Source organism: Melitaea cinxia, chromosome 29, assembly GCF_905220565.1.
Source record: "Melitaea cinxia chromosome 29, ilMelCinx1.1, whole genome shotgun sequence".
Taxonomy (NCBI): Eukaryota; Metazoa; Arthropoda; class Insecta; order Lepidoptera; family Nymphalidae; genus Melitaea; species Melitaea cinxia.
The window spans coordinates 538,557-555,558 of record NC_059422.1 but is presented as its reverse complement, the minus strand read 5'-3'; the positions used below and the strand labels follow the sequence as shown (position 1 = coordinate 555,558).

Below are 17,002 nucleotides of genomic sequence, written 5' to 3'. Positions count from 1 at the left end.
TTTTTTTTTTCTGATTTTTCTCATGATGGTTACAACCAATCATGTCACCCCGTTTCGGCTTGACGTTGAGTTCTGGGACACCCTGTATATAATTATAATTCGTACGATTTATTGGACTATAGACGGCGCCACGGTCGCTTAGACCGAATATAAAAAATCATTATATCAAAAATTTCGATCTAGCGGATACATCGTTCAATAGCTTATTTGGCTAGAGCACCGACACGGTCAGTCAGAGATGCGGGTTCGATCCCCGCTGGAACGGTCGATTTTTGATATGATAAAAAAAAAATGTTTATATATAATTATAATATTTCTTTTCTGACCGAATGCAATCATTTATTGTCTAGGTTTCCATGCATCCTAACGGAGGAACTGCCGCCGTGGTCTGAACTCGTGTTGGACAATCTCATCTATCAGGAATCTCAACTAGAACCGTATAGAAGGGTGAAAATTTCTTCCATAATTTTTTAATTACTGTTAATTAATTGAGGTCACAGCAGGAAATATCCTGCTCAAATCTGGAGCAGCCCGACTGGGGTAGTACCCTCGACCTTACAGAAGATCACAGCTAAATAATACTGTTTTCAAGCAATATTGTGTTCCTGTTGGTGAGTAAGGTGGCCAGAGTTTCTGGTTTTTGGTTCATATGCTTGTTTACCTAAAAATCAAATTAAAAAAAATCAATTTACTCATCAATTTTTCAAAAACACTTGAATCATCATTCTACGGATTATAATGGTATCTTTATATATTAATGATATTTAATAATAAATTTACAAGTAAAATTAATAGGCAAATGTATTTTTTTTCCATCAGATATACGCCGAGACACGCTTGGAAGTACCGAAGGACATAGGTGAGTGATTGAATTTTTATTATTTATTGCTCGACAAAATTCAGATTACAGCCTTATTATGCTTAAAAATAAATTATTTTTACAATTTTTAGGAGAAAACCTTATATTCGATGATCTCTACGACTGGAGCGATGACGAAGTAGTAGTTATTGATGAAAAGAGAGAAACGATAATAATACCGGACTCGGATGATGAAGAAACAGACAAAGTAACAAACGAACAGACAGACACAAGTGTAAATAATACTACAATAGACAACAATACAAGCGAATTGAATGATGAATATGATAGTATAAAAAAATTGGAAAGTATTGACCTCAGTAAAGCTAAAGTTAAAATAATATTTGAAAATGATTCTGATGATGATTTAAACCATTTAATAAATGGCGTAAATGACCCAGATGCAAGTAAAAATGTTAATTCAAATATAACATCAAATGCTACTGAAGGCTTAAATCTTAAATGTGGAGAAATTATTTATGAATCAGATAATAATGATTCAGATCAAAATATATTAAATACTAATAAGAAATTATTAGAAGTAACACAAAGATCAGAACTAAACGAAATTATAAATAATGAAGATAATAAAACAAATGCGAGAAGTTCAGTTTCAAATGAAATTGAAACTCAAGTCAGATCTAATAGTGACAATCAGAACGGTATAGATATGGATGAAGTAATAAACGATTTACGAAATAAACTTATAAATGATGCATCTAATAAAGTCCCTCAAAATGAAGATGAAGATACACTTCAAAATGATCTAACTTCAAAAGTAAATGCTGTTAATGATGAAAACATAAGTGATGATTTAGAAGATTCACAGAGACTTGTAATTGATGATGATGAGATATGTAACGATGGCGATGAATCTAGTGACGATGAGGGTGAAAGACCTGATCCAATGTTAGTTGGTGAGTATCCTTTTATTATTAATCTATATCTGTAATATTATATTGATATTTTATACTGAGTCACGTTTTAGGGTTTCTTTGTTTGATTAAAAAACGCATTATACTTTAAAATGTAAGCTATGAAAAGTGAAGCAGTGGAAGTTGCTTAGTTTATTTTTAACCGACTTCCAAAAACGGGGTAGTTTCTCAATTTGACTGTATTTTTTTGGATCTTACCACAGAAGTTTTTACTGGGTGGACCGATTTCAATGATTTTTTTTTTAATCGAAAGATGGTGCGTGTCATGTGGTCACATTTAAATTTAATTGCGATCTGACAAGTACTTTTCGAGTTACATCTAACTTCTCTTTTCTTCTTTTTCTCTTTTCCAAAATAAAATAAAAATCAATTTATCTGCCTGTATGCTGTTCTTAATCACGAAATCTTTTCTAAAAGGAGGCTGTAGGCTGTAGGCGTAGTTTTTGTGATCTAAAATTTGTTAAAAAGGGTAAGGGGTAAAGGGGGTATTTAGTAAGTGTGACAAAGGTAGGGTTCCAAAATAGGAAAATTCCCCTTGATATATTCTATATACTATAACAGTAATAATTGCGGCTTGATTTACAAAAAGAAATAATAAATACCAATTTTGCATATTTTTCAGATGAAAAGCTAGTTAAGCTATCACACGTAGTGCTAACGCCAATCGAAGACCTCCCGGAGTGGCGGAAACATTCCAGAAATAATATAATCAAGTGCAGACAATTCAGCGTCAAAAAATTCTCCAAAAAAGTTTACGTAACTTCGAAACAACTCAAAAAGTGTCGACCATACATACCAAAGAGATCCACAAACGGTATATGGATTCGGAAAAATCAGGAACTAGGTCAAATACCCAAAGATATTAGAAAGAAAATAAATATTCTGTCAAAACGCTTGAATCTACCCCGGACGTACTTCTCTCGGGAGTTTTGGAGCAAGAGGAACTTGGAGCTACTGGAGTTGTGTCGGCCTTTTTCCATCCAATTAAAGAGGATTCCGAGGGTTATCAAGAAGATCGAATTGGCCGATATAGATGATGTTAGACGGATAAACAGGACGATTTTGACCGCTCAAGTTGCGCCGATAACAGTTGAGGCTAACCGCGTATTTGTTAGTCCTTTTATTTTGTTTTTATTTTGTAATATTTTAACAAGGGGTCGACTATTAATCACGTAATGCCTTTTAGCAACTTATCTACCCCTTACCCACCCTTGAGGTGGCGACATTTTACAATAATCCTCCCATACCCTAATGTCACGTGTATATTTTTTAAATTATATTTTAAGAATATTATCTTTAAATACAGACATAAATACGATTAAGTTTAAAAATCGAGCGTTCAACGAAAAATAAATACATGTGATATTCCATTATAGCCCTCCCCCCTTCATTATATTACGTGATATCTCATTATAGTTCCCCCCCCCCCCCGCTCCCCGCTGATATTTCGTGATATCGCATCATAGTCCACCCTCCCTGTAATATTTCTTGATATTCCTCTTTTGAGCGTTACGTGATTAACGGACAATCCTTAAGTAATTTTGATTTTGACTAAATACGCTTTAAATACACACTCCTTTCTAAAGCTACTGCTGGAGTTGCAGGTCACGGCGACTGAACTATTGCTATTTGTTCAATTACGCTTCTAAAACTTCTAAATCGTTATTTAACAATTGTTTTTTTTTGTATTTATTTATTATTTATTTATTTATTTATTTATTATTTATTTATTTATTATTTATTTATTTATTATTTATTTATTTATTATTTATTTATTTATTATTTATTTATTTATTATTTATTTATTTATTATTTATTTATTTATTTATTATTTATTTATTTATTATTAATTATTTATTTATTTATTATTTATTTATTTATTTATTTATTTTCTTGATTTGAGTATTGAATGTGTATGTCCTTCTTCCTCGTGTTTATGATGTAAATTGTTTTTCCCGCGGCTTCACCCTGCCGTTAAAATATAGCCTACGTCGCTTAGTTACAACGTAGAGTTCATGTAATAAAATTTTTTTAACATCGGTATAATATTTTTGTTTACATAAAACTTTACGCACGCTTGTCTTGGGGAGTAAGCTGGTGAATGCGTGACGAGGGCGTTACGAAAAGTGTGATCGGGTGAAGCGAACGGAAGTCGAGAGGACGATATGAGTTAGATGCAGCTAAAGAAGTATTACTTCAGTCGTGTGGTGTACAGCACAGCTCTGTTTGTTTTTTAATTTTGCAAAGTATAGAATCCTTAGTTTAATATATATAATTGAAGGTAGATTCACACTAACTATGGTTAATAAATTAATCATAGTTAGTGTGAATCTACCTTCAATTTGTATCAATGTAGAAATAAGTTTAATTATGTGTAAACGTTCGTTCGTTCTTGAACGTTCTTCAAACTTAATAGTCTAATATCCGAACGTAAGTCGATCTTCAACGAGCTGATAATAGAATGAAACATACTTTGTAATAAATTTAGTGTATTAGTATTTAGTGTAAACTTAGTGTATTTATATATATTTGTGTATTTAATTTAATTTTATTTTTTGCCCTGCGTTTACCAACCCGCCTGCCCAGCGTGGTGACTATGGGCAACTTGTGGAGGCCTATGTCCAGCGGTGGACTGCGATAGGCTGAGATGATTATGATGATGATGATGGTGATGGTGATGGTGGTGATGATGATGATGATGTGTAAATTTAGTACATTTATTTATCTTGTATATTAAATAATTGGCAACCCAACAGCTGCAAATTCTATACATTTCATACTATCAAGTCAGAAGTTATTTGTTTTATTATTAAGTATGTTTCTTTCTATTATCAGCTCGGTGAAGATCGACTTAAGTTCGGATCTTCTACTATAACGTTATGTTACATGTAAATATTCCTTGATGAACGATAAAATATAAAAACTTATATATAAATGACGAACCTACCTTCACATCACCAGATGTCTAAAAACTGGGTGTGTTATTACAAGATTTATTTAAATTTTTAGGTCATCGACTCGTCAGCGCCTCCGACGACGGCAGAACGAATTCAAAATGTATATAAACGTAAGTAAAATGTCTACTAACTTATTTTTAAACTATAGCAGGAAATATCTATTTATTTATTTATTTATTTATTTATTTATTTATTTATTATAATGCGCCAACAAGGTAGACACTAATAAATTCACTATAATCATCAGCACAGGGTACAAACAATTGAGTGATACCTCAATTATAGGCACATACAGCTTACATGAGAGTTTTTCATTACAAAAACATATCGAATTAAATCAATGAAAATTAAATTATTACAATAAATTTAAGAATAAAATAATCCAATTTAAATTAATTAACAAAATTAATAATCATACGCTAGAATTTAAATTAATACTAAAGATTAATAATAAAACAATCAATTATAAAATTATGAATAAATTCAACATTAAAATCAGTGCCATAAAAAAAAAATTAGGATTTAAATTAATACAATATAATTTGATTTGATTTGATACAATGAAAACAAAGAAATTGATATTACAATAAAAATTATGAATAAAATAGAACCAAATTTAATTAATCAATTCATCAATACAAAATTAATACAATAAGAGCCAAAATTGATACAATACAATACATGATAAGTTAACGTTATGAAAATAAAATTTAAAATTTAATTTAATTTTATAATGAGAATCACAATAAAAATAATAATATAATATAATATTAGGAATAATACAAAAAAAGAGAAAAGGTTTTAATTTCTTATACCTTAGACACCAATAAGCTCAGTCGCTAACTTATTAAACAGTTTAGGGTAGTTCGAGAAAATGTCTATAACATTACTATCAGAGACTTTTAAACTGTGGATCTTGTTATAACTCCTTAGAGTTCGGTTAAGCGGGGAAAACTGGCCTAAATTTGACTTTGCGCCTTTAATTTTAAAAGGAGGTTTTATATGTCGTTGCGGTAATTTGGGGATGACAAAATTTAAACTAGACAATATGTTAGGAGTATCTAAAATTCCATTGACGAGTTTATACAAAAATTTGATGTCATGCAGCTCTCTACGATGTCGAAGCGATTTAATGTTAAAGTGAGCTAGGCGATTGTTGTAATCAGGCAGATTTCCAGCCATGTTACAACTATAGGACAAGTGCCATAAAAATCGCTTCTGTACGCTCTCTAGGCGATTAATATAGATACTGTAATGTGGGTTCCACACAACACTGCAATATTCCAGAATACTACGCACGAGGCAGGTGTATAACGTAACTTTAGTTCTGGGATTCTTAAACTCCTTACAGTTGCGCAGAACGAAGCCCAACATCCGAAAAGCCCTATTTACAATATCGTCTATGTGCAGGTTAAAACGTAATTTACTATCCGAGATCACTCCCAAATCACGAGTGTGGTCGAATTCATTTAGCAGAACATGATTAATGTGATAGGTTCTGGTTAGTGTATTTCTTTTCCTACTGAATCGCACCACATGACATTTATTCGGATTCAAGCTCATTCCGTTCGCATCACACCACTCCACCAAATTGCTCAGATCACTCTGTAACGAACGCACATCCTCAGAGGTATTAACAGTTCTATATAGCTTCAAATCATCAGCGAACATCAAAAATTTAGAATCATGGAAGCATTTCCCAATGTCGTTAATGAAGATGTTGAATAATAATAGACCCAACAGTGAACCCTGAGGCACACCGGACGCAGCAACGAATTCACCCGACGCGTGTCCACCAACAACAACTTTGGAAGGTCTGTTTGACAAGTACGATCTACACCAGCTCAATAACGTACCAGAGACACCGATGAAAGAGAGTTTATGCAAAAGCATTCCATGACTCACTCTGTCGAAGGCCTTGCTGAAGTCAGTGTATATTGCGTCGTATGAATGTCCATGATCAACCCCCTCAGCAAGGTCCTCAACGAAGGAAAACAAGTTGGTCGACGTAGAACGCGATTTTACGAAACCGTGCTGCTCGGTTGCGATAAACTGCTTGAACTGACATGCTATTGCCGGATACAACACCGACTCGAAAACCTTCGCGAAAGTCGTAAGTATAGAAATAGGCCTGTAATTATGTACCTCACACCTATCACCACTTTTGAACAATGGCATTACAAGGGCACTTTTCCAAGCCGATGGGAAAACACCAGAGCCAAGAGACCGATTAAAAATAATTGAAAGTGGTAAAGCCAAGGCGTCCGCACATTTTATCGCAAAAATGGAAGGTACTCCGTCGGACCCAGCACCCTTTGTAGGGTCAAGTCTTTTTAAAATTCTAAAAACTTGGTCTTTTGTTACCGATAACACAGTTAGATATGTTAAAGTTGGTGGAAAATTAGACTCGTCGGGGACCGGAATCCTATCTGTGTTAAACACGGAAGAAAAATGTGACGCGAACAAATTGCAAATGTCAGGTCCGGAAGAAGCCACTTCGCCATCTAAAGACATCGTGGCAGGATAGGAACTTGACTTACCCTTTTTGCGCTTGATAAAGCTCCAAAAAAGTTTAGGGTTTGAAGACAAAGTTGTTTCCAGTCCATTCAAATACAATTTATAGTTTAGATTATGAAGCTTCGTGCAACGTTCCCTGAGCAACTCAAAAGTAATTAAATCACGAGGGTTGCCATATTTACGATATTTGGCACGATATTTAAATTTTTCATTGACGACTTTTATCAGTGCTGCAGAAAACCATAGCGGATATTTATTAGACCGTGGTTTGGATTTGGGCACATGTTTAGCAATGATGACTCTCAGAACTTTATAAAAATGTGCAACCATATCATCAACGCAACCATAACTCGACAATTCTTTCACCCAAGAAATATTATTCAGGGCACTTGTAATTTTGACATAGTCAGCTTTGTAGAAGCGGAACCTGGCCCCAATACAAGATTCGAGCTTTTCCTGAAAGTCAATTTTAACGGAAAACTCAATAGGAGGGTGTAATGGGTCTATCCTGGAAAGAGGGTCCTTGCTTTCGCCCATTTGGGAAATCACCAGAGAGCTCATTACTAGATCCAAAACGCGGTTTTTATTATTTTTACAACCATTATACTGTGTAAGAGCATTTAATGACATAAAATCAGTAATCATGTTATTCAACAAGCTATTCGTTGTTATCGGAGTCAGTTCAGAGCCAGTCGTCTTATTCCAACACAGACCACCCAAGTTAAAATCCCCAAGAACGATTATGTTGAAGGAGCTAAGTCTTTCAATTATATGATTTGTATTTAAAATGAAGTGTTCCAAGATATGTTTTTGTACAGGGGGAGGAATATAAACAGTGCAAATGTACAGATAATCAGTTTGACCATTGGTTTTTAACAGTTCGAGTTTAACCCATAAATCCTCACAGCGCGATTCATAGGCACATATACGAAATTAATGGAAACGCTTAGAAACAGCTATTAAAACCCCACCACCCAACTTATCAGCATGGAAACCGCTGCTTTCACGATCGCGCCTATAGACTAAATAACGATCATCGAATAATTCAGTATCAGATACACTGCTATTTAACCATGTTTCCGTAAAAACTATTACATCAAAGTTACAACAAACGACATTACTAAAAAGTTCCACAGTTTTAGTTTTAAGCCCTCTTACATTTTGGTAAAAACAGTTTAAAGTGCCCTTCAGTAAAAAAAAAAGCAAGTTTAGCGACATTATGACAACTTATTTAACAAATCGATGTTATTAACATGAATTAGATTAGACTGCTCGTTCTTTCGCAAATATATTCTAGAATCACGCACCCAGACGTATTTATATCCAAGCTCACGAGCTCGAGAACGGGTAGCAGCATGTAGGGATTTGATCTCACTCGTAAGATGCTCCGCAACATAAATGGCAGTCTTTTTGATTCCTCCGATACCCAAATGGCTGGTATTCAACTTGTCATCTCGATTACTTTTGTTAAACTTGATTGTTGATGCAAGAAACTCATCGCGCAGACGCGGACTATTAAATTTCACTAATATGGAGCGTGGGCGAGGACTGGAGTTGTTCATCTTTGCAACGCGAGAGCAGTAGTGAATTTGCGCCTCGTTGACTGGACATTTAATCACTTTTCCCAGCTGCATAACCGTATTAATTAAATTTTCCGCCTTATTCTCAGGGACACAATTAATTTCAATATTAGAAGAACGCGCGTGGCGATCAATTTGAGCTACGCGAGACGACAACTCTTGGTTAGTAGTTCTTAATGATTCGACCTCAGATTTTAGACCCTTGATGATTTTAGACTGCACATCTTGCTCCGCCTTCACTTTCTCAAGCTCAGCATTAAAGTGAGTCATCGACAACTCGATAGAAGACATAGAGTTGCGGAACTCCGTCATTTCGGGCTGGATTTTATTCGCAAACAACGTTTGAAGTTCTCGGATAATGTCACGTATGTTGCTGGCCGATATGCACGAGCAACTGTTCCCAGTACGTGTCCTCGTGCGTTGCGTGACGAACTCCAATTGCGGAGATGCAAGGACACCACTATTATTACTACGAACTGGAGTATTAGAATTATCACCTCCTGTGCGCTCGCGACTGCGACATTGCACACAAATCCATCCAGATTTAAACATAGCGGACAAATCATGGAAGTCCGGCAGAGAGATGTTTACGCAAAAATGGTGGTAACTGGCCATACAGCGTGAGCAATCCATAGATGGAATGTTTGCTAATTCTTTTAGACATGCGTCACATATTTTAGAATCTGCCATGTTTCAGGTTTTACACTAATACTGCTCTTTAAAATTCGTATTAATATCGTAATAAATATTAATCGATTAAACACCTTTCAAGATTTATTGATCTTATTCGATTCAATGATTTCGATTCTATGAGGCCAAATGACTTCCCTTCCTCCGTCAGCTGTCAAATGTCAACTGTCAAATGGCAGCTGTCAAATGTCAGCCGTCAGATTACTGCTGTCAGATGTGACCTTGCTGTCAAATATTAAGAATTAGCTGTCAGCTGACAGTGACACCCGGCGGCCAGAGTTGATTTTGACTTTCAGAATATCCTGTGCTGCTATGTTGGTAGCACTCACCCACTAAATGTTGTACAACTACCCACGTTAGCAATGATACAAAAAGCTCACGCAAAACTCTTAGAACGCTGCTTCACCCAATCCTTCTGCTTGCCGCCGAGAATGATGTCTACCAGAACTCCTTTGATACCAGTTTACACTTTGAACACACTTTTCTTAACCTATGCGAAGTTTTACTGAAGTTTTCGATGAAAAATAGAACCAGTAACGACGATACCTGCTTTTGCAATTGTAATTGGTTATCACTGTCATCCTGCTTAAAATATGGAGCAGCCCGCCTGCTTAAAATATGGGTAGTACCTCGACCTTACAGAAGACCACAGCTCAATAATACTACTTTCAAGCAGTATTTTGTTCCTGTGAGTGAGGTGACCAGAGCTCCTGGGGGGGGGGGGTTGAGTAACTACCGGTTCTTCTCTGCAGAATCTACCTTCCGAATCGGTGGTAGCTTCACTTTTAACTATAACTAGCTTCTGCCCGCGACTTCGTCCGCGTGGACTCCGCTTCTATTGATATTAGCGTTAAGGTATATACCCTATAGTCTTCCTTGTTAATGGGCTATCGCTAAAACTAAATGAATTTTTCAAATCACAGGAGTAGTTCCTAAGATTTATGTGTTCAAACAATCTTCTCAGCTGTATAATATTAGTATAGATTAAAATGTTAATTTTTAAAGTCACAAATTGAAGATGCCTTTGAAGCCTAGACGTATAAACATATTTTGATTATAAATAAAATACTCAGTCCTAGTGGGTCTCCCCACCGTGCCTCGGAGAGCACGTTAAGCCGTCGGTCCCGGTTGTTATCATCTACACCTGATAGCGATCGTTACTCATAGTAGGGAATATATCCGCCAACCCGCATTGGAGCAGCGTGGTGGATTAAGATCTGATCCTTCTACTACATGGGGAAAGAGGCCTATGCCCAGAAGTGGGATATTACAGGCTGAAGCGAAATAAATTAAATATAAATATCTTATAACATACACACACGGTCGTCTGTTCCTAAAGTAAGCAACTTAATGCTTGTGTTATAGGTAACAGCCGACTGTTAAAACTATTTTTTTTTTAAATTATGATTATGATATTGTTACAGATAACAGCACAGGCAATGAAAGCCTTCCTAATAATTATAAAACACAGAAAAAAAATGTACCGTCCAATTTGACGGTAGTGCAAGAAAACGAGAAGAATTCGGATTCTGTACCAGAAGATGGTACGCGAAAAAGTCTAGATTCAAATCTAGAGAAAGACGAATTACCAACCGAGTCTGATATTAAGGAAATGATTAAGACAATTGTGGTAAGTTATTATTTTCACTATCACTAGCTGCTGCCCGCGGTTTCACGCGCGCTAATTGGGGGGGGAGGGGAGGGCCTTCCTCGGTAAATGGGCTGTCAACACTAAACGAAATTTCAATTCGGACTTGAAAGTAGCGCGTTTCAACAAACAAACAAACAAACATTTCAGCTTTATAATCTTATATATAAAATTCTCGTGTCACAAAGTTAGACTCTAGGTCTGAGGAACGGCCTACATCTATTTTTCATACCTCTAAGTTACAAAGGGGGTACTTAAGGGGGTTAATAACATATATGGCAAAACAACGTTTGCTGGATCAGCTAGTCTATATATATAAAAATCGCGTGTCACGACGTTTGTCCGGACTAATCTTCGAAAGCACTGAACGAATTTTAATGAAATTTTGATATTTGCTCAGATATGTAACTTGGTCCAACTTAAAATATACACTATACAATAGCACCTTTTCGTTAATATAATCAATTTGTACGCGAGCGAAGCCGCAGGCAACTGCTAGTATGATATAAAATAAACTCTTAATAATTCGCTCGCTTTTACCGAAACCCTTGTTTTACTAATCGACGTTCTTTATGATTTCAGAGGAAGGGCGATTTACCCAAAGCGTCGGATGCCGAGCATAAATTAGAAGCGAAAGATTTCAATTACTTCAACAAACAGAAGGACCTGGATAGTGATCTGCGACAAATCAGCAAGCTTGTGCTAATGGTACGAGTGTATTTTATTTATTTATGTTTAATATCGACCGGCCCGAGTGGCCCTGCTTTCTGTTCCGACGGGTGTGGATGCGATTTCCGCCCGAGTTTGAGTGTAATGTTTTGTATTAATGTGTTTATATATGAAATATTTCTATGCATATTTATTAAGAAAACCGACCGGTCTTGTGTGGCTATGGCAGTAAGGAATATAGCCACCCCCTCTCTTCCCGTGGGTGTCGTAAGAGGCGACTAAGGGATAACACAGTTCCGCTACCACCTTGGAACTTAAAAAGCCGACCGATGGCGGAATAACCATCCAACTGCTGGCTTTGAAACACACAGGCCGAAGACGGGCAGCAGCGTCTTAGATGCAACAAAGCCAGCCCTGCGGTCACCAACCCGCCTGCCCAGCGTGGTGACTATGGGCAAAACACACGAGTTCACGCATTTTTGGCGCGAACTTGTGGAGGCCTATGTCCAGCAGTGGACTGCAATAAGCTGAAATGATGATGAATGATTATTAAGAAAAAAAATATGTGTAGTTATTACCAGTCGGCTGTTACCTATAACACAAATTGCTTACTTTAGGAACAGACGACTGTGTGTATTATACAAAGAGATTAATTGATAAAGCGTATTATTGAGTGTAGGATTACATAGTTGATAAAGATGTGTGGACTTAGTGACGCTGTATTTCATGCAACATGTTACTAATTCTGTACTAAAACACAGTTTATATATTATTTTTCAAAAGAGTAACTGCTGAGTTTCTTGCCGATTCTTCTCTGCAGAATCGACATTCCGACTCGGTGGTAGCTTTACTTTCACAAAAATAATAAACACTTTAAAATTTTAATTAGTAAAATGAAGATTCGAAAGTGCTCTTGTGGTCTATTTGAATAAAGTTATTATTGATTTGTTATGTTGTAGATATGTCATAGATAAAAAGACTAATAAGATATTATCTCGAATATAATTTTATTTTAAGTAGGTTATACATAACAATGTGGTATTATATAAAATAAAATGTTTTCATTTCGACAGCATTTTAATCGCACGAAAAATGAAAATCCAAATAAACGGAAAAATAAAAAGAAGGTAAGAAAACAACCGAGCCCCGTACCGATGCCAAACACAATGGAGAACACAATGGATTCTCTAGAAGAGTGGCAGAGACAGAAGCAACAGAATCTCGTATACTTCAACTTCAATACAAACCTAGAAGTGAACAAAAAATCAGGTAAAAATGTAAATCAATATACGAATAAGAAGAAAAAAGACAAGAAAGATAAATCAAACGCAGAAGTTAATTTACACAAAGAAAACGAAGCTACACAAAGCAAAGAAACGTCTGAGGTTATAGATTCTAGTGATTGTGGCGAAAAAGTAATTAAAAGAACGAATTCTGAATCTGTTACCGAAGTGGCAGTTAAGAGTCCGAGATTAGAAATAAGTGATAAAGCAATTAATGCGCCAAGTGACGTGATAGAACTAAGCGATGATAGTAATGACAGAGATAGTAACATTATACCAAACGCCGAATCTAATAATATTAATATAGATTTGCCAAACGATCAAAACAAATCTCAGATAAACATAAGTATAATACAAAATACGATACAAATAAATGGTGTCGGTGATGATAAACAAGAAAACCATGAAAAAAATGCTATAACTTTCTTATCGAAAGTCGCGGCAAACATACAGAAAAATATACCACCAGCACCGCCTCAGAATAGTAATGTATTCTATGTTGCTAAAAATTCTGAAAGTGTGATGAGACAGACAATAGACACAAACGCTCAAGACCCAGTTATTGAAACTAAGTCGGTCTCCAATTCAACGTATTACTTGGTCAACGTATCAGACTATGTAACCGGTTCGAATAATACTATCATATCCCCTCTACCGGAATCGCCCGGTCAAATGCCTGTTATACAGAGCGTGTCATCTCTGAGTCAATTATCGCACCAATCCCTAAATCAGATGCCCCGAAATGTAATTGATTTAAATCAGGCATTACGTAATCAAACATCACCTGTAATTGATTTAAATCAGGCATCCCTTAATCAAAAATCCACCTCAATTTATTATTTTCAGCCTTCCCCAGATCAAACATCCTCAATAGATTTAAATCAGCCCCCATATCCCAGTCGAGTACTCACCGTAAGCCCTTTACCGACAACATCTAATAATCAGAAAAATTCCGCAAATGACACCGTTGTCGGAAACGCTTTCGAGAATTTGGTCAAAAGACCGAGTAATAACAAATTTCAGAATACAAACCAACAAACAGTGAGAATTGCACCAATGCCACTGATCCAGAGTGTATCTTCTCTACGACAAATGGATCAACAAAATACTAATTCCAAAAACCCTTCGCCAAGAAGGGACTTAGTAAAATTGCCAATCACGTCGGTTACTTCTAGACCTATATAAGAAGATAGAAGTCAAATTATAAGATAATATATATATATATATCTATATACATATATATATATAATAGCTCATACCATTTATCCTCTTAAAGTTTCAAGTGTTTATAAGAAACATGACATATCGCGGAAGTTTGAAAGATATTTTTTTTTTTAGTTTTAAATAATAGTTATAGTATAGTTTTAGTTAGTAAAAAGTATTAATATTTTTTGTTTAATGTATTTTTAATATTTTAAGCTCAAATTCGCTTTATATTTAAACGAAGAAATGATCCAAGCCAAAATAAATTAAAGTTACACAATAGTATATTGTCCTTATTGTCTAAATTAAATGAAATAAGTTTTAAATGGCTTGAAAAATTAAGCTTTCGGTCACGTTTATTATAATAGACATCAGATTATCTACAATTACTCATAAAGAAACTACCCTCAAAGTAATATCTAATAAGAACTAGTGACTGTCGCAAAGTTTTTCACCTCCCGCTAACGTTGCAAATAAGGGGTCGTCTATTAATCATGCGAAACACTGGGGGGGGGGGGGGGGTAACATCACAAAATATTACAAGCGATCTTGAGATATCACGTGTATACATTTTTCATTGAACGCGTGATTCCTTAACAAGATTAAACAATCAACGAACACCTTGCAACCTTGATGTTTGCCTCGAAATTTGTATGTGTAGTATCACGATACCTAATTTTTCAAAATTTTATTATATTGTCTGTAAAGATAATATTCTGGAAATTTCCATTTACTTTTCCCAAAAAATATGTGATTATTTGTATGGGGGGAGGGAGGGGTTTGTCTAAAACATCACCAATGGTAAACCAATGATAAATGGACGACCTCTTAAATAAAACAAACAAAAATAATTATACTTAGTTTTTAGATTAGTTAGATTGTTTTTAATTATTTTATTTTTTGTGGCCATAACTTAGGCTATAAAACATCACGCTATGACTATCAGTAATCACACGGGTAGAACAATAAGACTGAATGCATAGTTAACCTACATCGATTATTAAGTTATTTTATTGAAGGTCCAGGGGAGAAATGGGATTAAGTCGCCTAAAAGCAAACATTTCAGGAGATCAATTTTAAGATTAAATTGAAACCAAACTACATATATATAAATTATATATGTGGCACATTATTTAATTATTTCTGTCCTTAAATACGCTACTAATACATATAAAGGTGAAGGAAGAGTCCTCTGTCACTATCTTCCAACTGTTTTTTTTTATTCGTCTATCCAACCTTTCCTACACACTACTACGCCATATGATAATACAAGTCAATAGCTATAACAATATTCATCTAAGGCATCCCAAGAGTATTTGTTTACCCAAGAGTATTTGTTTTAAATTTAATTAGAATTGTAAATATCTTTGAAGAGCTAAGATGTAATGAATGTTAGTTTGTTAATTAATATATTAAGAAATAATTGGCTTAAATGTACGAAAATTAAGAACTGTCTATATTAACATCGTCACAATTATAAGTAGACTTTAATATAAGTAATTTGTAAGTTTTTTGTTTTTGTCGTTCTAATGTCATATGATATTTAATGCTGTCTTGTCGTGATAATGTCATGAAATATTTACTGTACAAAATAGGTCCTAATTATTTAAACAATTGTAGGGTATTATGCTGTATTAATATTATGCTGTGTGGTTACAGCATTAAGAATATAGTCACCCCCTCTCTTCCCGTGGTTGTCGTAAGAGGCGACTAAGGGATAACACAGTTCCACTGTCGCCTTGGACTTAAAAATCCGACCGATGGCGGGATCACCATCCAACTGCTAGCTTTGAAATACACAGGCTGAAGACGGGCAGCAGCGTCTTCGATGCGACAGTCAGCCCTGCGGTCACCAACCCGCCTGTCCAGCGTGGTGACTATGAGCAACACACATGACTCCATTTTTGGCGCGAACTTGTGGAGGCCAGCTGTGGACTATATTAGGCTGAAGTGGTGATGATGATGATGATGCGGGTATTATAATTATTTAAATGGTAATATTATGACGCGTATTAAACGTCAAGCGACAAAATACGACGAAATTACACGCGACAATTCGGCCTCAGTTTGGATAATTTTACGTGATAATATAGTATTTTTGGTCGTTTATACGAGTAAGAATAATAAGCGACGAGTGTCGTAATGCGATCAAATATCATGTGACATTTTGATATTTTGTCGTCGAGTTTCTGTACTTACGACAAGATTTAAAATCATTGGTTTATTGTATAGTAATACTCTAATTTTCTCGTTAAATATAATTATGTATGTAAATTATTATGTTTATAATATTAATATGTTATATCATTATGTTTTGAATAGTAATAAAGTAGCGCTCCGTGCACGATAACCTGACTTTTAAGTAGTTTTAAATTTTAATGTAATGAGTTTTAAGTGTTTTAATATAATTAGAATTAGACACTTTTTCTTTTTTTAGTTGATTGAATATATCGATTTTTACTAAGTGTTTTTGTTTTATTTCATACTAGCTGCCCGGACAGACTTCGTTCTGTCAAAAGTGAATAGTAACAAATTTTTTTTTAAGTCTTAAAATTTTTCGTGGGCCTTAAGGAACATACGTACAATAAATAAATTAGCCGAATTGATCGAGCCATTCTCGAGTTATCCACTTAGCAAAATTCATTGATATATTATGTTTAT

At 35.0% G+C, this 17,002-nt stretch overlaps 1 protein-coding gene across 1 annotated transcript; it reads left to right on the top strand.

The window, feature by feature from the left end:
• The first annotated feature begins 917 nt into the window (after window positions 1–917).
• Window positions 918–14,323, top strand: LOC123667684. Its single transcript, XM_045601525.1, has 6 exons — window positions 918–1,776; window positions 2,417–2,904; window positions 4,804–4,861; window positions 10,963–11,168; window positions 11,769–11,894; window positions 12,929–14,323. Exons 1-6 carry the CDS (start codon window positions 918–920, stop codon window positions 14,321–14,323), a joined length of 3,132 nt encoding a protein of 1,043 aa, XP_045457481.1.
• The last annotated feature ends 2,679 nt before the right edge of the window (window positions 14,324–17,002 follow it).

Excerpts from the sequence above, each read along its gene's own strand:
- LOC123667684 (XM_045601525.1), top strand. The coding sequence starts at position 918 with ATGCTTAAAAATAAATTATTTTTACAATTTTTAGGAGAAAACCTTATA. Across the intron at positions 1,777-2,416 it reads ACCTGATCCAATGTTAGTTG|ATGAAAAGCTAGTTAAGCTA; the intron begins GTGAGTATCCTT and ends CATATTTTTCAG. Across the intron at positions 11,895-12,928 it reads TCAGCAAGCTTGTGCTAATG|CATTTTAATCGCACGAAAAA; the intron begins GTACGAGTGTAT and ends TCATTTCGACAG.